The 22,549-nt window shown below is 35.7% G+C and overlaps 1 protein-coding gene across 7 annotated transcripts in view; it reads right to left on the bottom strand.

Moving 5' to 3' along the window:
* Positions 1-22,549, bottom strand: part of TBC1D5 (TBC1 domain family member 5) — a 329,005-nt gene that overhangs the window by 68,231 nt on the left and 238,225 nt on the right. For all 7 annotated transcript variants that reach the window (XM_074861379.1, XM_074861390.1, XM_074861400.1 and 4 more), the window contains 2 exons: positions 16,033-16,175; positions 9,352-9,458 (listed from right to left, as the gene is read on the bottom strand). In XM_074861379.1, the coding sequence (XP_074717480.1) occupies positions 9,352-9,458; positions 16,033-16,175 (250 nt within the window). The remainder of the gene's footprint in view (positions 1-9,351; positions 9,459-16,032; positions 16,176-22,549) is intronic.

The following is a 22,549-nucleotide window of genomic DNA, read 5'->3' as shown; positions in this document are numbered from 1 at the left end:
TGGTCTGTTTTTAACTTCATACACACATGCTTTCTCTCACATGGGCATTCTATGACAAGAGATGAAGAACTGAAAAAAATGACAAGTGAGAATTAAAAATGCTTCAGTGACTTGTCTGAAAGAAATTTCTAGTTGTATATTTTGGCTTCTTGTCCTAACCAATTGGAAAGTCTTTTTGTTTTTTCATTTATAGTTTTACAGTGCATTGCATTTTAACAGGTAGATCAAATCCTACCAAATCAGCTTTTATCAATATTCTAGACAAAAAGACTCCGACCTGCCGGCGTTCAAGTTCATAACCTGCATAAAATCCCCGTCTTGCATCAACAGAATCGCTTAAGTACCTTTTAAATCTGCCTCTTAATTTAGTTGCCTATTTTTCAACTGAACCCTTGGTTTTAAGAAGTAAATTAACTAAATAGTGAGGTATAAATCTGACAGTATTCAGCCCTACCCTGTGACAGATTTATGCTCTGGCATCTTGCAGCCCCGCACGGTTAGGAACAGGAGTTTTACAACATTGTGGAGGAAAGATCCAGGCTTTTGAAGGGAACACATAGCAAGCCTCACTTTAAACCCTGGAATGCTCCAAATTATGAGATTTAAAATATGACATCTTTATGTACAGAAAAGCTACCACATTATGGTTTTATTGGCACTCGTTTTGGACAACCTGCATAACTCACTGATGGCTTTGTGAGTAATGCAGTTATCTGAAGCTTACACTGATATAACCCTTATAACCACACTTACAGCATTATATCTTCTCCAGATACTTGCCTGTACACAAATCTCACATATCAGGGAAAAACAAGAACATTTTAAGGTGCTATTTGGTTATTTCTGCTATGTGGAGAAGAAACGGATTAATTTATGTTCTGCGTGTACATAAAACACTTGAAAAAGGTCCCTAGGGGAGTGAAAAAGGCTCTTTCAAAGACCCCCATGCACACACCACAGCAAAAGGAATATGATGTTCAAGTCTTTTCCTCTGAAACATAGAGAGAAGCTAAGGTCCTGGTGCTGTGGGACAAGCAACTCCTTTCATTTTGGGATTCTAATAATGAGGATACTGCAGAGCCGTATTTGATCACTACTGCTCCTTAAAAAGACAAAGGACAAAGATATCACATTTCCAAACCCGATTTTCCATAAAAAGTTTCAGTAGAGGATAAAATGTACCACTCCCACTTCTTTCTTGAAAGTATTTTGCTCTTTCAGAGAAGTGTTCCCCAATACGAATGTACTCAAATAGCTTTGTATACAAAAGTTAATACATCAATATTTACTATAAAATCTATCAAGTGTACTTGCAGCATTATCTACATTTATACCAGAAGACACTGAACTTAAATTCCATCATAATAGACTGGATATAATTCAGTAGCTAACCTTTCATACATTACTGAGAAGTTATGAATCTATTTTTACATAACTCACAGTTTGTGTTTTGCAAATTTTGGTCAAATAAATTATGATATAGAGAACTTCTGATTAGGTAGAATCAAAGTGCTTTAAGTGTTTTAAGTGCTTCCTTTCGATAAACTACTTTGCAAACCAGAAGTGATTAACTGGTCAGGTTGCACATGAGAAGAACCATAATCACCTCACTCTAACACTGTTAAATACATTTTATTAGTGTAATTTTATAAATAACATCATTACTCTTTAGGAGAGGGTCAGCAGGTTTAGATGACTTTTTAAACACAAGTAAGCCAACCCTTTGAAAGAAACAGCCCCAAGAAATACAAAACAATAAGTTTTATTGGTAGCTAAAGTAATTAAGAGCTTAAAGTGCTTCAGCTTCTTTCTTTACTGTCAAGTACAATCAGAATTGCTTTTACTTTGCTACTAAGGATATCAACTTGCTCAAAGAGAAAGAACAGTTTAAAGTTTCAGTTTCCAAAGAGAAGTTTCTCTTCCATCTTGCCTCTCTAAAGTACTTGCCCTTAACATGATGGAGTGACCTAAGATGAACTCCCAGTGAATATTATCGGGAGTGCTGATCAGCACAAGAGAATAATTCCCTCCCCATTTCCAAATTTTCCCCCATCGCCCCTCTGGCCTGAACATGATGTTGCCACCATCTCATGCCTTCTAATTAATAGGGAAGATAACTCGATAAAAAGCATAATCATGAAACCTTCAGAGAAGACTAAAAAATGCAAACCCTTTTTTTTTTTCCTTGTGTTTGCAATTAGTCCAATGACTTATCAGCAAGTAGTTACTTTGACTACTTATTGAATAATGCATAATGTTACTTGCTGTTCTATACAACACTATTATATACTTAATATTAGTCGAAAGCAGAAACAATGGTTCCTAACTCACCTTTATCCATCTCCTCTGAAAGACTCTGTACCTGTCCACCCACCCAGAAATCACTGGCCACACCACCAACTCCTCACCGCCCTCAAGGCCAGCAGCTCTCCTGCTGGATCACACCAGACTGGCAACGAGAACAACGAAGTTAACTTGTCCTCCTTGCTGGACTCTGCTCTCACTGCCAGGAGTGGGCTGCAGCACCATCTTGCTCAGCCCTACACAGAACTGGGACAAGTCCTTTGTTTCTGTACCATCTAACCTGCAGTACAGTTCTGTCTTAACCGTGGGAGGTGTCACTCTTCAGGAAGTTTTGCTTTATTCTGTATTATTTCCCACGATTTTCCTATTAATTTAAATGTAATGACTGCTTAACTTAGACTGATACAATATTTGTGGGTTCATAACCAAATAACTGGCCTGTGCATACAACACTTAAGGAGATCAATACTGTAAACTGCATCGTTGTTGGCAATCTAAGAGACCAGCTTTTTCCTTCGAGCGATGACTACTGTGTAACATATGATACTGAGGAATGAGAAAGACTTTGAAAGATTTCTCATTTGAAAAGTCTTGACTAAATGACTAATAAAACACTTTCCAAGATTTTTTTCTGAAAATATTACTTGTGACATATAGGATACCTTGAAGAATATGAGTATTTTATAGTAGGTCAATTAAATGGTTAATGTATTAGGGAAGATTACAGTGAACTTTGAGAGAGATAAGAAAGTTATTGTACTATGAGTATTGGCCATACAGCCTTTTTATATTTTAAAATGCATAGGTGCACTGGGAATGATGATTTTGAAACAAATGTACAAAAACGAAGAGGATTTTTAATTCATGGTACACTTACTATTTTTATGTGGTACTATGGCAACATGGCTATTCCAAGTAATTTATCATTAAACTCATAGCCGCCTGTCATACCTTACTCTATTAATGAAACACAATAACTGAATATTTGAAACGATTCTTAAAACAAAGCATGGCCTACCTCCTTAGAAAGCAAAAGTTTCTGATTTTAAGAATGTGAACATAAACAAAGAACAAGTTAATGCCACGGCTTTTACATGTAAAATATATCCAATTCTTAGTAGGTATAGGCCCACATTAAAAAGCTTAGCATGCAGTTAGAGAAAAACCATTGATTTATTCAAAGTGAGGTGTTTCGATTACAGCTATTCTTATCGTATTTGCAAATGGGGACGTAAGACCATCAAAATGCTTGGGTTCACTACAGGAATTGAATGTGGCTATAAAACCAGAGGTCAATTTGAAGATCCTGACACATTTTTGTTCATAAAAATCTATCTGTGTTGCATTAAACATCTAAATTCTTAATCTTTCAGAAATTAAGGCAAATAGAAGTTCTCTGTGAATCACTGAAAGTAAATGCATTTATTTTTTCGTTTCTCCTAATTCCTTTTCTCCCAGATGAAGAGACATGCACTTAGCTTTTCTGGAAAACCTTGTTTCCTTTATCAGTCATATCCCCTGTCAAGGCAACTCTCCTTTAAAGTGTAGGTGACCTTACTCATACCACCAGCTCATACTGCATTGGAATATCCATTATCCTAGCTTCCTGATACTTATTTTTATACACTCAAACCCCCACTGTATTATTCTGAATCTCCTGAAATATCAGTCACATTCTTCACGATTGAAAAAGGAAAGCAAAAAGCAAACGTTTGTTCAGAGCACCCCCCCCTTGTTGGTACCCCTCTAACAAAATGGAGTCCGCACCCCAGCAGTACCTCTGTCTGTAGGTACAAATTAATGAGCTGCTAATGCCCAAACCCTGCCAGATCCCAACTTCTGATTGGCTGCAATCTGGTCATTAAAGAGAGGTAATTAATGCCAGATTGCACACACAATGCTAACAAACAAACAAAACAACCCCAAACCTGCTTTTCTCCTGCCACAAACAGCAAAACAAACAATACTGACATAACGGCAGCTTTCAAAGGACAGTTGCAGCTCTGCAGCAGCACCTCAGTTAATGAGTGTATAGAAAAGAATTTATCTGAAGAAGAAGAAAGTGAAACTCAACAGCCTTTCAGGCACATGAAACTAGCTTGGAGAAAACTCTGAGATGGTGGCAGCTACTTAAGAAGAAAATTCAGCTGAAAATAAATGTACAAAGAGTTCGATTCAAAATTTCAGTAATGTGTTTTCCCCTTGTCACTTATTGCTCAGATTGTGAAAAGTGTTAAAAGCTGGAATGCAGATTTCTCTGACTAATCGCTATATGAGCGATCATGACCAGATATTATTGCTTAAGTTTGCTGGCAGTACCTGTAATTTCAGTCAAGATGGACTAATACAACTCTTTGAAATGTCATGTATGCTTCATCATGGATTTAGTTAGAATTTAATACTATTATACTGCCACTTTCAATGTCAGCAAATAGCTTAAAATACAATGTTGAGAAAATATCAGCAGCAGTAACTGGAATATTATTAGCATAACTAACAAATTGATTCCCATCAACCAAGCACAACTACTTTATTTTTAGTTTTTTTGAATTGATGTCTTATGATAAAAGGTGTCTCCACTGAATTAAGCTCATAACTAGCTTGCTCAATGAATATGGTAACTCACCATGTTAAAATATCTGAAGGCAAACTTATTTTAAAAAATATTAAGAATAAATATAGTAAGCTTTCAGACAAAGGATGGTTGTCAGGTTCTTAGTATGCAATGTAAAACTGTAATATTCTATGTAGTGCTTTAGTTTCTAATAAGTCATTGTGATAAGGTTAACACTTCAAAGCAGAACAACATACAAATAAGAACACCCAAAGATGAAAATTACTTTGCTTATGTTGCTGTATTAGAATTTTATTTGCTAAAGGGTGAAAACAGATTTGCAAAATTCACAGTTAACTTAAAACAATAGTTTTAAACCTTTTATTCCTAGCCCTGGCTGCCTTCAGGAAGGAAAGAACATCTGGTTATTTAAGGAACACAATATGTTCACATTTTCTATGACTTTTGTTTCTAATTGGGTTTTTTAATTTTTTTTTATTTGAACAACTCTAGTTAGAACTATGTTTTTTAATCACTTTATATTTTTCTACTGCCCTATCTCCGTATCTCTCCCTCTCAATTTCGCAGCCTTTGCTTTGAAAATTAACAGTGCTCCATGGTTTTGATAAAGAAAAAAATTGGCCACTCATGGGATATTAAATACACAAAGACACACCTTCAGTAAATGCTTTTGGATATACACAAAAAAGCCTTCCCTTATTTTCTCCTTTCACATATACATACTTTTAATAGCCTGTTCTTCCACAAGAAGCTCTAATTTTATATTCAGAAGGACTGTGAGTGCATAAAGTTACTTTCATATAAATAATTGAGGTAATTATATGTTCAAAGATTAGAAATGTGAAACAAATACTCTGCTAAGCAGGTTAACTTTATCACCCTGTGCAAAGACAACACTGATTTGAGATTTTCTTTCTACATTTTCCTAAGAACTGGAGCTCCCAAATGCAGAGAAGGCTGAAATTCAATTATTCTGCATTGATCCATACTCGTGCCTGTAAAATTAGTATCTCTCAGGTGCCCCTTCAGAGACAGGTGCATTAACTTGTTTTCAGCTATTACAGAGATGTGTATTTCTCTTCTGTGGCACTGGAATATATCAGGGATGTGGTATCTGAAAGGTCCTCTCATCCCAACTGTCAACTGGGGTTCATGAAGTGAAAAGGAGAGCTGCCGCACCCATTAGATTAATGGCAAGCACGAATTACTTTTCATATTATTGTTATTACTGGATAATGCTAAGGTTTCTGAAAGGTTTGGTTCCACAAAAGATCATGAAATTGTTTTTGTCCATCTGTAACAAAAAAATGCCACCCATCTTTTAAGTGTAGCTTTCTTTTGACATTTAGGTTGCTCTCCTGGCGATGACTGCAACGAAAAGAAGCAAACAAAGCGCAACAGGTTCATCAAGCCAAAGTTTAGCTCTCCTGATAGTCTACAAAACAAATAAGCAAGGAGGAAGTAGTTGTTATGTCAGACCAAGGAAACAGAAGAAATAATGGATGTTATTAGACATGTAAACCCAGATTAACTCCAGAATCGGAAGTTATGGATGGAAAGGCTGTATCAGGTCCATCTTAACTACTTCACCATTTACGGTGTTCCTTAACAACCTTTCAATTTTATGTACATACCACCAACCTTTCTCAGTCCAAATATCCCACAACTTCCCCTCAGTGAGATTATTTGGTATTTACCTAGCTGCAAAAATAATCCCAATTACAATATATATTAACAAATGCGTGAGAGGCAGATTCCTGTTTGTCCCTGTCCATGATTTCTAAACTGCATTTCTTGTCTAGCTGAGATTTAAAGCTCCAAGGGGTAAAGAGCAAGCCTCTCTCAGATATTTGGAACAATGCTAAACATTCTTGCTATGTTCAACAAATAATGAAATAAGCCACTGGACCATGCAGCAGTCTCCCACAGAAGAGTTCCTGGACTTCACATATTAAAACCCAAGTGAAATCTTGGAAGAAATGCCACACAGAGTAACTCAGCCCTGGCTTAGGAGATTTAAATTGCACTGAACAAATGTAATTTCCCATTAGAAACTAGAAGCTGGTGATGGAGAAATGCACAGGAAAACATCAAAGGAGGAAGAAAAATCATTAAGCACTGAATTTGCTAATCATCACTTACAAGTTACACTACTGACTAAAATCTCCTTGTCTTTTCTTTCAGCCTCCTTTTATCTGCTCAGGGAATAAAGGTAAACTGAATTATCTTTATGCAGATAGCAAAAAAAAAGGTATCATAATTGTGAGGTATCAACTTGTGTTGGTATATAATCTGTGTACTGACTTTAGACTCCTACAGCACCTATTATGTCTTGTTGAGTCTTCCCTTTCATTCTGTGTAATGAAAAATTCTGACAGACTTGGAAAATTTTTATGTATAGGTCTTACTAACAAGACTTCCATTTCAGAAACACGTTGGATTGAACCAACATATGCTTAAAGCTACATAAGTGAAAGTTAAAATCATACCTAGGGAAAGATAAGAAACAGGTACTCAAGTCACAGCACTGAAAATACATTTCTTTCTCAGACCAAGAGGTATTTTTTCTTTTAGAGTGATCTTTTAGAACATTTTAACTTCCTTACTGTAACAAGTCCAGATCTGTTTATGCAGTCTCAACCCAAAGACCCAATGTAAAATGAGAAGTGGCTAGGAGTCCCTTAGGGCTCCTCTTTCTCTGGAAATCCCAGCTTCCTAACCTTCAGAGTATTTCCCAAGCAGATAAGTGCAGCTCAAAAATGAGGAACAACTGTAATTAATCATATTTCAATTGACAAAACAGCTGGCAGTCTTTGCATGAAAAAGTTTTAAGTACTCATTCACCTGAGTGAAAGTGAGAACTACCTGAAAGACACGGTAGGAACTACAGCCAGTATTTTTCTGAAAGGTGTTCAAGGCACACCTGAGAATGTTAATTAACAGGACACTGAGGCCTTATGCACCTGACAACTTCATTCTGTTGGAGACAAGAGTGTCAGGAGAAGGGTAGTGATCAAGCTTCTTTCATGGGAAGTTGGTGGTTTATTTTTGTCCCCTCCAGCTGGTAGGCAGGGTATCTTGTATACTGCCTAGGATGCTTTGGAGGACAGCTGAATAATTTGTAATTATTCTATCTTTTAACACATACCTTCAATAAATGACAAATTACATACTGGATTTAGCTTAATATCTTAGCACCATTTTCCTCCCTCTGTATCTTCCCTCAAAAAAAATACTTCTATCTTGTTTTGCTAAGAGAGTACATAAAAAAATGCTGGGTGGTCTGATTTCACAGACTGCTGCCGAAATCCTAAGAAAGATTCCTGAGATCTAACATTACAAACTTTCTTACACACTGAAAAGATGATATACTTTACTTCTTGTCATGAAAGAAATCTTTCTGCCCAAGAGGAATGAAGAAAGCAGCTGTAAGGATGCAGATTTCTTCAAAAAACTGATATAAAACAAAGAGACAATTTTTTTCTTAATCCATAAAAGTGTAAACACTGGTACTGAATGAAATTTTGCAGAAGGCAGAGTGCAGAAGTGATGAATTTTTCACTTTCAAAGGTGACGTGCATCAAGAAGATGAGGGAAATCAGACTTTTCACTGGCAGCCTACTAATGGGACATGCACAGACAGTTCAAAACCAGCAGCACAAATTCCGCTATCTGTCAAAGATCTGAGTGCTGCAAAGATTACTGTGTACAGCTTCATCTCAAATACTTTATCCACTATACTGTGGATATCTGCTGTGTTATATCCACACATATACACATGCCATTCTAAAACAGCAAGAGGTTCACTTTTTTTAGTATAGGTATCAGAAACTGTATGCTAGTTAATATGTAACATAAAATTTATGAATGTATACATTTTATTCATGTGAATCTTTTTGGCCTGTAACAGCAGACTCTCATTTTTAATTGAAAACCATCATATAACTCTTAGATATTGGGTGGGGGTAGTGCTTTAAGGATTAACAGTGATTTTAATTCAAAACCATCATATAACTCTTAGATATTGGGTGGGGGTAGTGCTTTACGGATTAACAGTGATTAATCTACAGAAATCCCATGGAAAAGGTCTTACAGATGAAACTGCATAACACTTTCTATACAACTTACTAGGATATTATATAAAATATTCCTGTTTCCCTCAACAGTATACTTTATTATGAAAGATGTTTGTGCAGATTACCAAGCAAAGATATTCTAAAGAGCATTAACATCTGCAGTTACCAGAGCTCCTGGGTAACTTCAGCAAAGTAGTAGGATAGTATCCTTTAAAGAGTAAAGGAACTTGATTCTACTCTTGGTTACCAACTCTTTCCTTCAGCTTTTTTGTCAGGTAAGAAGAAACTTGAAACTACAATTTAATCCCCAAAATGTAGGTTGTTTTTAACTTCACAGTATTTAGAACATTTTATTATAGAGATTTATTCCCTGTATTTACAAAGTGAGTATCTCACCTTTGGATCTCGGAGAAAAAGTGCTCTTAGGATAAGGGAGTGAACATCTCCAATAGGTGGATAATGCATCAGAAGTCCCAAACAGGTCTGATAATTACTTGAAATCACTGCAATGAAAAGAAAAAAAAAGAAGAAAAATTACTATCTTGTTTTGATATTCCAAAACAGTACCCTTTCCAGTAGATTCATTGCAGTTCAGATTCAGATGTCTTTTCCAACATTAAGTCTCCTGGAATTCAAGCAGTTGCTCAGAGTAAAAGAAGATATTGCATAATCAAGCTTCATGACCACGCTTGGTCCAATACCATTAAGGACAATGCTAAACCTACCACTGACTTTATGTCATAGACATTTATGTTAGCTCCAGATTTAGATGCCTAAATTTAGATCTCTAGCTGTGCACCTAAAGCCTGCCTGAGTCAGTGGAGGTCAGGGCAATATAGTCAGTGGACCTTGAAGAACTAGTCCTACGCTCTGAAATGGACACTGACTTTTCAGACACTCATCTGCAGACACCTAAATTAAAGTATGCTAATTTATGAGATAAATTTTACCTTTGGTCCTGCTTTTATGAAACTTTCCTCCACTATGACAATTCTTTGCTGAAATATCTTTTATGTTGTTCTTATGTGCATATACATATACATGCCCATACAAATACCTATACACATACATAAAATGATGTCAACAACTCCTTGTTTTCTCATAAACTGGAAACTATTCATGAAATGTTCAGGAAAAGGGGAAAAGGTTAGATTTTAATTTCATAAATACTTAGAAATATAATATACCATTCACTTTATTAGAATTTTTTACTTATTCAGGAAAATTTTGTTATAATTGTGCCTGATTTTATCTGAATCTATGTAAGTGTACTCTGTGGCTCTTTGCTTATTGTTGTTGTCTTCTGTTTGGTGTTTTTTTTTTTCCCCCAAATCAATCTAATTATGAGTGCAATTATTAAAGACATCTTTTCAGGCAGGTCTATGTAAACTACTTCATTTCTTTTGTACCATCTAAATCCAGGCAATCCATCTGCCACAGCTGTCAAAGCAATGCCTGTTAATGATGCTTGCACTCTGCAACATAAAGACAGCCTCCAACAGTAGTAATTGTAAATAAATTTTTAACAAACTTTACTATTCTGAGAACTTTAGCTGTAGTAACAGATACTTTTAATTAATCAGGCCTCTACACCAGAAAGGATCACTGCAAACACAAAATTATTTTGAATCAATAAAATGCAAAATAAAGGACTGTTTTGCAGAGAGAAAGATTTAAATGTTTTGCTTCTTTTCTTTCATGTGAATAAGCCTCATATCCTCCTGTACCTTTCCTCCCTCAACAAGAGGATTATGGGGAAAAGATGCAGGACTGGGCAAAATGAATAATTATAATCTGTGTAGGGAACCACTTTATCATCTTCATTTCCGTTGCTGATCCGACAGCTTGTAATTTCATACATCTGCTTTCATTTGTAAAGCACTCACTTATCCTACTCATTCTTTATCTGTTCTGCCTGTTCTTTTTCCTACCCTTTGTTTTTCTTGTTCATATTCAGGTACCTGTTTTTTCTTCTTGAAGTCACAAAGCTGGCATAATGAACACAATACAATGGTCTCCGTCAGATTTCTTTCAGAGGAGTATAATACAAGCACCACATAGTACATACCCAATCAAACTCTCATACGTAAATCATATTTAAGATACTGTACTACAGTTATGATCATGATGCCTTTTTACCAAAGCAAATAAAAATACTGAAAATTGATAGTAAATTCTAAATACCTTTATAAATGATAGGCAGTAAGACCAACACATTTCTCTTTTGAACAGATCAGTATGTGTTCTATTCTGCAATGTAAAATGGGTTAAAATGATCCTTTTCTTATTTTTTCCTGGAAGAGTTCTTTGTTATCTTACAGGTATAGAGAAAAGCAAATATTAAAAAAGCTAATTTATTTTAATGGTGCAGACTTGACCCCTGACAAAAAAATTATATTGTCAACCACAAGACATTTACTCTAATTGCTAATTTTTTGAAATGTATAATAGTGAAGCAATTGAATAATGGAAAAAAAAATCAAACTGTTTGGCAATGACCTATGTCCCCTCTGATCCCTAAAAGTTAAATTTTAAAATGAAACCTTACCATTCAAAGAAAGTTAAAAAACCTCCAACACTTTAATGAGGAAGTCCTGCTAACTTTTGCATTTATTTTATCTTTAGGGTTTTCTCCACATATTCAGCTGTCCCCTTTTCATGTAGAAATCTTTACAGGAGAGAACATTGATGCAGGTGCTCTATTTGCTGGGGAGCCTTGGGTTAAAGGGATTACTTTGCTGAAATACCTCTTGGTACCCTTCGTTTCAGAGTGATCTGTATGCTGCCCGTGACCTGGCAACGTGCGCTTGCAGCCCGGAAAGCCACCTGTATCCTGGGCTGCATCAAGAGAAGTGTGACCAGCAGGTCGAGGGAGGGGATTCTCCCCCTCTGCTCTTGTAAGACCCCCCCTGAAGTGCTGTGTCCAGCTCTGGGGCCCCCAACATAAGAAGGACATGGACCTGCTTGAGCTCGAGGAGGCCACAGAGATGATCAGGGGGCTGGAACACCTCCCTTATGAGGACAGGCTGAGAGAGTTGGGGTTGTTTGGCCTGGAGAAGAGAAAGCTCCAGGGAGCCCTTATAGCGGCCTTTCAATCTATTAAGGGGGCTATAAGAAAGACAGAGGAGACATTTTACCAGGGCCTGTAGTGACAGGACAAGGGGCAACACTTTTAAACTGAAAGAGGGCAGATTTAGATTAGACATAAGAAGAAATTCTTTAAGATGAGGGTGGTGAGACACTGGAACAGGTTGTCCAGAGAAGCTGTGGCTGCCCCCTCCCTGGAAATGTTCAAGGTCAGGCTGGATGGGGCTTTGAGCAACCTGGTCTAGTGAAAGATGTCCCTGCCCATGGCAGAGGATTAGACTAGACAATCCTTGAATGTCCCTTCCAGTCCAAAATAATTTTATGATTCTTGTCTCTTCAGGACCAAATGTATAATATTATCCAACAGAGTGGCAGTTTTCTTAAAAATGATAGACAAAATAGCAGTAAAACAAACCAAACACCCCATCTCTGAATATGTATATCAGAGTTAAAAGGATTTATAAGAATCAACTGTAGGATACAGTTTTTGGAAGAAGATTTGCTGCAATACGAATTTATCCAGTCTCAGCAGTAGCTGGATGGTGCTGAAGTTCAGTGGTGAAGTATCTTACACCATGCCCAGCTGCCTTGTAATCAGCTTGGTGCTTCTGTACCTGTGCTTTTTCTGCACTAATTGGCTTGGCAAGAGTCACATTTGGATCCAACTTTTATTGTGAACAACAAGTTCTGACTTCTCCAAAGAAGAATGCTATTGGTATTTCTATGGAAAGGAGTAGAGGAACTCCTCTACATAGAGAAAGCCTTTTAATATTTGTTATGCAGTGCCCAGAGGAACATCAAATTGCTTTCTCCTTTCTGCTTTAGATGAGACTGGCTTTTCCCTGTTGGTCCGATAACCATTCCTGGACGCAAGCAGCAATAATAATGGCGGAAAACATGTAAACTAACTGTACCTGTCCTCAACAAAGTCCTAATTTTCTGCCACATGTCATTTCTTAAGAGTTTAATGTTTAATACCACCAATCCTGTATCCTGATGACTTCCTAATCCAGGAAGGGTGGGACTACTTCCTCCTGCTGCTTTCACATGCCTATATTCTCTTTGGTAGGTCCTAAATAATAACAGATAATATGAACATCTTGCACTACAACAAAAATAACAAATCAGCTCTCTAAGAAGAGGCTGTGGCTCCTTTATTTCCCTCAAAATATTCAGAGCACTTTTTGATAAGAAAAAATATATCCTAACAATGGCCATAGCTAGTCTTCAAGTAGGAACATGACAAAAATACACTTATTCTAACACTGATCAGTCAAAATTAGATCCTGGTGCAATAATGATGTTTAGGTTACTATGCAAAATATAGACAGGTCTTCCAGGTTGGTTCATTTTTGTTCTCCTTGAACGGGAGGACATATTTTTGCACCGCACACTCCCCTCAATTCTGATTTCATCAACAAATGCACATACATCCATACTGGTGAAAAAGAAGTAACATATTCATGCTTCTGATTTGACAGATTTAAAAAAACCCGTCGTTTTGCATTAATTTTCCCAAAGAAACCCAGAAAATAATTTATTAAAACTGACAGATAAGTTTGGTACACAACCCTACACTTGGCTTGTGAGGATTATTACTCCACGAATAAAGCTCTGCTTGGATACAGATGTAAAACTGAATAGACCAGTTTACAGAATGGCTGTGTACAAGATTATGTATCTGTAATCTCTTAAAATTTATAAACAATAATCTAAAGTCTCCCTTCTCCCTGAATAATATATCGTTTGAGTAACAGAGGATTTTAAAACTAAAATAAAAAAGAAAAATATAACAGAAATAATACTTAAAATCATGTCCTTGAGAACATCATAATAGAACACAGAAAAAAACTGATCAATTCCCAAACCAGCAACTTCTCCTCCATCCCCAAATGTGTTGGTATAAAAGAATTGGCATAATTTTTAAACTTTCAAATGCTTTCAGTGCTGTACTATTATCATTGCTTATGTTTGACATTTTTATAACATAATATCTTAGGAGCTCTACTATTATTCCTATTGTTTCAAAGTTTTTAAACGGAAAATTTCCAGACGGTTTATTTATAGATGATTAACATCATCAGCTGTTTTGAACATTTCCTTTCACCAAATAAAGAGAAGCTTTTAGAAAGTAATTTTATTTGAAAATTTTTTAAAAAATATTACAACAGAACTTTGAACTCCATTCAAAGCTCAAATATTATTAGCAATAAAAGAATGAGGAAAAATGGAAAACTTTTCTATTACAGATAAGTAAGAAAAGCTTTCTTTTATCAAATCAAGAACTGTAGAAATCACTATAGTTTGAGCCTGACTTTGAAAATATATTCAACTTTACAGTATTTATGACTGGGTATTTTGTTTCACTATTCTATTATGCTTAGAGTAACTAACTAAGTCCAACTATAGAACAAAAAGTTACTTGTTACAAAACCAGTATATGTATGAAGTAATAGCTGTCCTGATGAGATGACTTTGCATCTCATTTGGGCAAATGTAGTCCTCTTTAAAGTTATTTACTACTCTATTTACTGAGCCTGGGGATTTTGGAGAAAAGAGGGTGACTGATTTCATACAGATGCCTAGAACACATCTTTAGCTCACATTTTTAGTTACCTCTTACTGATACTTGAACATGAGCACACCACAAAGCAAAACAAACCCAAAACAACCTTCTCTCTCCAAGAAGAGATACGGTGATTACAAACACAGTTCTAAAGTGGGTTTTTTTTTTGGTTTTTTTTTTTTTTTAAGGGAAACAATAACACAAAATAAAATACCGATGTTAAGAAACATTTTTCCATGCATCTGCACTACAGATCTATACCAAAAATTTTAAGATTATTTCAGTTTACTGCACATGAACAAGACAGATTTAGATTGCAGAACATAATAACCTGGAATCAGATCATCCTGAAACAGCAGCATTAATTTTGAAACCTCTAAACTGAATTAAATGTCCACTTTTTGAGAGCAATGTACGGTAGCTCTATATGCTGCATGTTTATTAAAAAGTAATTAAAAAACCACATGAAGGCAGGTAGTGGAACGACAGTACGTGTAAAGTACATGCACATTATGTTTTCAAGATTGGGCCCTAAAACAGGAACCACAGATGTTGAAAACTTTATGTATCCTAGAATACAAAATTGTGTCAAATATGTGACCTTGTTATAACCTAAAGCTTACAGATTGTGTACAATTAACTCTGAACAGCATGCTATGGAATTTATATATTTAGTGACAGACATGCACCTTGCTGCAAAACACATACTTTGTTGCGGCAAAGTTGTATACAGAATTTTTCTGCAAAATATGACAGGACAGAAATAAATGCCTCAGATAATCATTACATATCTTCCCCCTCCCATTCACAATTATATAAGCTTACAATATTTTTGTGATTTCTCCTTTGTCCCAACTTAATTTATATATTGGTAATCACTAGCCCATAGGAATTCACCTTTGCGTATATTTCAGGCATACTAAAATACAACAAAATGAAATGATGATTTTTTAAAGATGCCACTCTTGCATAAAATAAACATATTTTGTAATTGTTACTCATCTCTGCATTTACATTTCCTTCAAGATATATCTTCAAAAATTATGAGTCATTGTCTTGTGCATTTTCACATTTCTCACAGCAGAACAGCATAAAAATATTTCCAGTGTCAAAGGGAGGCTTTACTCAATTCACAAGCTTGGTCAGAAGGTGGAGCTCTATACATACTGCACATAAAATCTGCAACTCCATATAAAAACACAGAAGTACTCAGAAAACAAACCTGCATTTAACTCCAAGATACAATTTGTTTCATAAATACAGCGGAAAGCGCCTGGTAATAAATGGCTCCTCTCCTAGCATTTGGAATGATTTTCAGTATATTAAAAAAGTCACAATGAAATTTAACATTTCTTAAGTCCTCTTTTTCTTTGAAAAATAGGTTTGCATTCTTTTTAAAAGATCTTAAGATAATTGATACTTACAGGCATCTCTAATATATAGCAACATGGCTACAAAAATGTAGTCAACTAAATTCAGGGTGATACTGTCAGCAAATAGAGCATCCCAGACAACCAGAAGGTCCTGAAGCGGGAATTCACGTCCAAACAGAAGCCTTACCCATCGCCTGAAAAAAAAGAAAAAAACATGATTGGTATTTCTCTGTTTTGCCAAGTATGGTAAAGTCAGGATACATATCCCAGGATCAATTACAATCTAAAACATTTTACCAGAAAATTTTGCAAAGCATGAAGATCTGTGATAACCACAAAACTAATTGTATTTGTGAGAATGTTACTGCATCTACATTAAAGAAGTGATACGTTACAGACTGTAGAAGCTTAACTGACTCATATTATTATGCAGGTGAACCTCAAAGGACAAAACATATCAATCCTATATACCATATTTTTGAGCATTTAATGTGATAGCGATCTAAGATGAAAGGGAGAAAATGTTATGCAAGAATAGCCTGGAACACCAAAAACAGGAGGGAGAAGCCCTGAAAAGCCCAGTCAAGTGAAAGCCAGTTCAGAAGCAGATGCCAAACAAGAAGAGGCTTCCTCCTCGTATTGATGACAGTGTTTGCAGCTTCATGTAAAATATGCTATGGATGATATTTTGATTAAACCCTATTTAAATCTTTATCAGATTTAGTGATAATCTGCATGTAGACTATACCATTAATTCCTGTTCATATCTGTGTTGTTTTAATACCTAGCAAAATGTGAAAATCTGTCTTAATAAATGCAGTATTTTCTTGAGGCTGAAAGCTTGAGGTGCAATAGAAAAAAATTATTTCTCAAGACTTCTTATTTCCAGTTCTGGCTCTTACACTGACTTACTTGCTGACCTCAGGAAAGGTACTTCCCTTTCCTATTCCAGAACAGACCTGTTAGCTTTGTACCTTTTTAGGTAGGATTATCTTAGGTTAGATTTGAAAGAGCTAAAAAATACTTAGTAACATTAATCCTGAAATAGTTATTATGAAATGGACTTAAAAATAATGAATTACATTTTTAGCTGGGATATGCAAATTGCTACGCATGTGGAATCTGTTTATTCAGTGGCAAGAAAAGATTGATTGCAAATTTCTGCTAAGCAAATTAAGTCATTCTTTAAAACTCAGAAAAATTTCTAAAAAGGCAACTAGAAATTTCATCAAGATTAGTTTCTCTTGTAAGAATTCATGTTTAACCACTTTTGTCCCAGAACTCATTGTTGGTTTAAGGCATCTGTTTTTTTTCCTGATTCCAGTAATAAAAGTTCGTTTCTAGAGAAATGAATTCCAACACGTCAGTTGAGCACAAGCTTTTAAGATAGAAACAATCTATACAAAAAGACCCTCTCTTATAAAAGAAATTCAAACAGACTGTTTTGTGAGTTAAGGTTTTGTTCACTAAACTTATTCCCTCGCCACTGGAACCATATGTATAATCTGCAAAAACATCCATGTTAGATTTAGAGATCACTACACAGAATTTTTTCCCTTACAAGACATGTTCTCTTTTAAAAGTGCAAATACGTGATTTCAAAAGACAGCATCATCTCATCCTTATATCAAACATTTATGTTCTAAGGTTTTGTAACTTTTTATGTTAGCATAGTAATTATAAAAGTCATAATATTAGCTCTGACAAAACACAAATTCTGTGTATTTCCCACTTTGATCAAACCCCTTTCCTATGAGGACTTATTTTCAGGCCTCAGAAGAACTGTTAACACAAAAGCAAGGCTTAGCTAGTGCATTTAATACCACGTCTGTTCTATCTAAGGGATTTTACCATATATCGGCACATTACCCTGCAGTGCCTAGCCTACAGGAGACTATTATCCTATGGTGACACAAACATTACCCAAACTCTGTGTGAAGCCTATTACTTGCATTAACAACCCCTCCCACCTGTATAACCGCAACTTTCAAGTTACGCAAACTGTTTGGCAAAAAATTTCAACTAAGCTTGAAGCACTGGAGCTGACTTTGCTTGCAACTACCCAAATCTCATTCAGAAGCCTTGCTAAAAGTCTAATACACTTCAAGGGAAAAAATACACCATGGTGTAATGGGATTTGTTATTAGTCTTTTATTAGAAATCTCTTTTGCTTCTTTACTACTTCATTATGCAGTGTTAATCGTTTGTAGATGCAGGTTTATTCTGCTCAAGCAGAAGTCATTCCTTTTTTTCTCCTGCTTTTATATTTTCTCCTGGGAAAATTAAATCTCAGTCCCCAGAGGTATCACGTTTCACAGATGCAGACTGCTGAAGAACAACTGGACTTCCTTTTGCAACCATAATATTACCATTAATTATTTGAACCTTCCCATCTTAAAGGGAGTAAGAAATTCATACTGTTGTGAATGCATATATACTAACTGCTCTCTTATTTCCTTCAGCAGCATTTAGCTCGTAGCATCTATAAACCAAGGACCCTATTGCCTATGAACCATGCTGCCATATGGCAGGACCTCACCCAGCTTTTATATTCATAAAAAGGGATCTTAGTTCCTTAAAGTAAGTGTCCACACTGAAAAGCTGTCTTTCAAACTAACACATTTTTATTGCTTTTACAAATATTTGCAGAGAATTTAACACACACTTAATAACTACATTGGACATGATAAACCTTTTTTTTTTTTTTTTTTGAGATGGCTGTCTGTGGTTTAATTATTGTTCTGTCCTGTTAATCTTGCCTTACATCTGTTACACCTGCAGACTGCGAGGCTCACAATAGTATACCTTTTATCACATGCAGTAATACAATAATTCATATTTTACCAGGCACACTTAGCAATTAAAAGCCACAAAAAAACCCCCCTAGATTCTTTAAAGCCATAATACACCAAGGTACTACTACCTACATTGTAGAATATCTAACTGTATCTTCCACTTATGATTCCTATATAATTAAACCAATATTCTCAAGAGATCACTAATTACTAGCAATAGATAATGATTCATTAATGACCTTACAATATAGGGAAAACAGGAGAAAACTGTGCTCTACTAAAGACATTAAATAAGGCAATGATCCAGCCTTACCAGTTTTAACTAAAACCACAACCATTTTGACTGAGATTTACATGACAATTCTCCGAGCATCAATAAAATTAACTTATGTTATGTGTTACATATATTTAGCTGGTTATCTTCTCTCTCTTCTTGGAAGGCAGAGAATTCTTTTAAAAAATGAAATAAGCCTAAGAGATGGTTACAGACAAGGCAATACAAACAGTTTAGTTTAGCTTTTTTCTGCAAGCATTTTATTAAGAAGGTCCAGAATCAAAACAACAAGGTTTCTGGTATTTCCTTTTTGCTGTGTATATTAAAAAAAAATGCCCAAATTTGATAATTCCTTGGTTGACCTAAACACAGCAGAGTACAGATTTCCACAGAGTATGTTCTGTTTCTTCCTAACTCTTGCCACCAACCCAACAGTGCATCTGCCAAGCCGTCCTTCACCCCAGCTGCACCTTCCTGCATGGGAAATGGCAAAGGTGTGCATCATCCACCTGCAACACCTAGTGCCACTGAGTGAATGTGATGGTGGAAGATGCTGTTTATCTAGCTTCCAGTGCTTGCAAGACTCACTAGTGGGAGTCTTCCAGAGAAAAGGAGGGTCAGTAGGATTTTGCAGGATGTAATTTCATTTTCAGTGCTAGTTTTGCTGCTTTTTTTAAAATAAGAAAATCATTTAAATGGACCACAACTATTGAAAAGAACACCATCTTATCAAAACTAAGCACTCGGAAGCTGAGAAATGCCAAAATTAACATCAGTTGTTTACTGACTGAGAAAATGATACGTAAGCTCTGTCTCTTTAAACTCTGTCATGAATTATGTTCAAGCAAACATTTGTAGCCAGTGCAATTTACTATGTAAAGTCATGGTTAATAATTTAGGAGAAAGGGTAGACAGACTTGAGCTGTGATCTGCTTGTTCAAAAATAAGATATGTAAAAAGGATGAGGAGCGACATTTGTATACCACTTTCAAAATAACTTAAAGCTATATGGAAGATAAAGAATTAAATAGTTCAATGCCAGGCACTAAGCACTACTCTGGGCAGACTTGATGCCCGCACTACGATTTCAGCCATCTATGTTTCTAACTTAAGGGCACTGGGTGGGCTGCAGTTGAAGAAGGCTGTGTATCAAGCTTTAGCAACATTTCAGCTTAGACTTGTTACACAGTCCATTTCTCCAGCGTTCTCTATCCTTTCTTAATAAATCTTGTTTTTATTAAGACTCCCGTGGCTTTATGCAGTTCAGGGATTTTGCATGGAATGTCCTGAAGAGATTAATAAAACCTCCAAACGATGCAGGATTGTGAAGGAAACATGCCAGAAATAAAATCACAACTTGTTCTTTCAGCTACTCTTCTACAAGGGTCTTGTGGAAGGGTAGTACTGCTCATGGTGCATGAGAAACTCTAAATGATCACAGATGAGAAGAAAGGCAAAAAAGCTAAGTGTAACAATTAACAAAATGACATTTCTAAAATAAACAAAACCTTATTAAAATACAACAATTTGTCAGAACAGAAAGAAGCATGTGAAATCCCAATAAAGCAAAAGAACTGGTATAAGAATTTATGTGAAAGCTCACCAGGCTTTCAGGGATTTACAGAAATTTCTGATGTGTTTGATCGAAATGTTGAGAATTTTACACACAGCATATCTCCAAATATATGCACACCACCATAAAGGATGTACAGTGAGGTATTGTTACAGCATATGTTCCATTTTTTGCCTTACTCTACTTGTGAAAGGAATGAAAACAGACATCTTGCTAGAAGATGTGTTTACTCCAACCATAAATTCAAACATTAATTCTGGATTTATTACATAAAATTATGTGGCCTTTGTCATTTGAGATGGCAGACAAGATGATCAGATTTTCTTTAGGCTGTAAAACATTTAAATATTATAGATTTCTACCACATCATCTCCAGCAGTGTATGCTGATTGTACACAAGTATGCGTGATAAAGAGGGAAAAATGTGTGCCAGCATCTAACAAATCATTCTGCTTCTCCTTAGACTTAGAGATAATAGAAAGTATATGAAAAATATTCTTCTTATGTGTGTGCATACACCTGTCTTATCTGTTTACATAATTTCAGGTTTGTACATAGACTACTATTCTGCCAGAGAACGACATACACGCTTTGGCATGACCATGATCTAGGTGCGATTGTCCTGTCCTGCACTCCCATGGAGGGTGTTCTTTTCATCCAGCTTCCCCTGTACTGGCTGCATTGAAGACTGGTGGATCATTCACCAAATGCACAAATCATGGGTCTACTGCTGGGTGGATACAAGGTAGGTTATTGTCTGGGTTTTTTTTCTGGTTCAAATTTGGTTTGGTTTGTGGTCACTTCCATTAATTTTTTAAATTTTACATAGTTATATTAAAAACCCCTCAACTTTAAAAACTATGATAAGATCCACAGGCTTTCTGTTCCACAGCTTAGACACTGGGGCCTTATGCAAAGATAATCATGGTGTTTGAAAACAATTCAAATAAAAATGAAACTACGTATTTACATTATGGATTATATGGGTTTCAAACTCTACCATAGGTTTTCCTGTCAGAAAATAAGTATTTAAAATTAAATAATAATGGTAATAAACACTCATTTATTAATATAAATCTACTCAAATTTAGGATAAGCAATGAACAAGAATACTGTACATTGTTTACTTTGTTGCCTTCTTTCCACTGGGGAAAAAGGTTTTGATTTGTCCTATTGAAACTTCCTGTTGCTCTACATATCCTGAAAAATTTTTATAGCAATTACCTTCTCAAACACAGACTAGCATTATCTCTTTAAAATAAACACCTTTAAATTTATTTTTACAAATAAATTACATGAGCATCTAATAGTTATGTGGATTATTTCCTTTTTAATTTAATTTCTTTAAGATTACTGGCAAAGATTACTCAGTTTTGCATTTAAGAAAAATTATTTCTGTTTTTGGAAGACTCTATGCATTTCCCTATTGAAGAAGGTTTTTCGTTCTAAAAAATGAATTCCTAATAATTATCTCCCCTTCCTTACTGTAATTTATCCTTCTTTGCAAAAGCACTTACTGCTGTCTTAAGTCAGACCAATTGTAATATACTTATTTGTAGCAGTATGCTTAAGTAAACAGGTGCCATTGCATCTCCATAGCAGTAATGTTTAATATATTTAGAAATCACAGAATCATTCAGGTTGGAAAAGACCCTTGGGATCATCAAGTCCAACCATCAGCCCTACTCTACAAGGTTCTCCCCTACACTATATCCCCCAGCATCTCATCTAAACGACCCTTTAACACATCCAGGGATGGTGACTCCACCACCTCCCTGGGCAGCCTATTCCACTGTCTGACCACTCTTTCTGTGAAAAATTTTCTCCTAATGTCCAGTCTAAACCTCCCCTGTTGCAGTTTAAAGCCATTCCCTCTTGTTCTGTCACTAACCACCTGTGAGAAGAGACCAGCACCAACCTCTCTAC

This window comes from Strix uralensis, chromosome 1, assembly GCF_047716275.1.
Source record: "Strix uralensis isolate ZFMK-TIS-50842 chromosome 1, bStrUra1, whole genome shotgun sequence".
Lineage (NCBI taxonomy): Eukaryota > Metazoa > Chordata > Aves > Strigiformes > Strigidae > Strix > Strix uralensis.
Note: the sequence above shows the minus strand (reverse complement) of the source record. Positions and strands in the feature narration are given on the sequence as shown.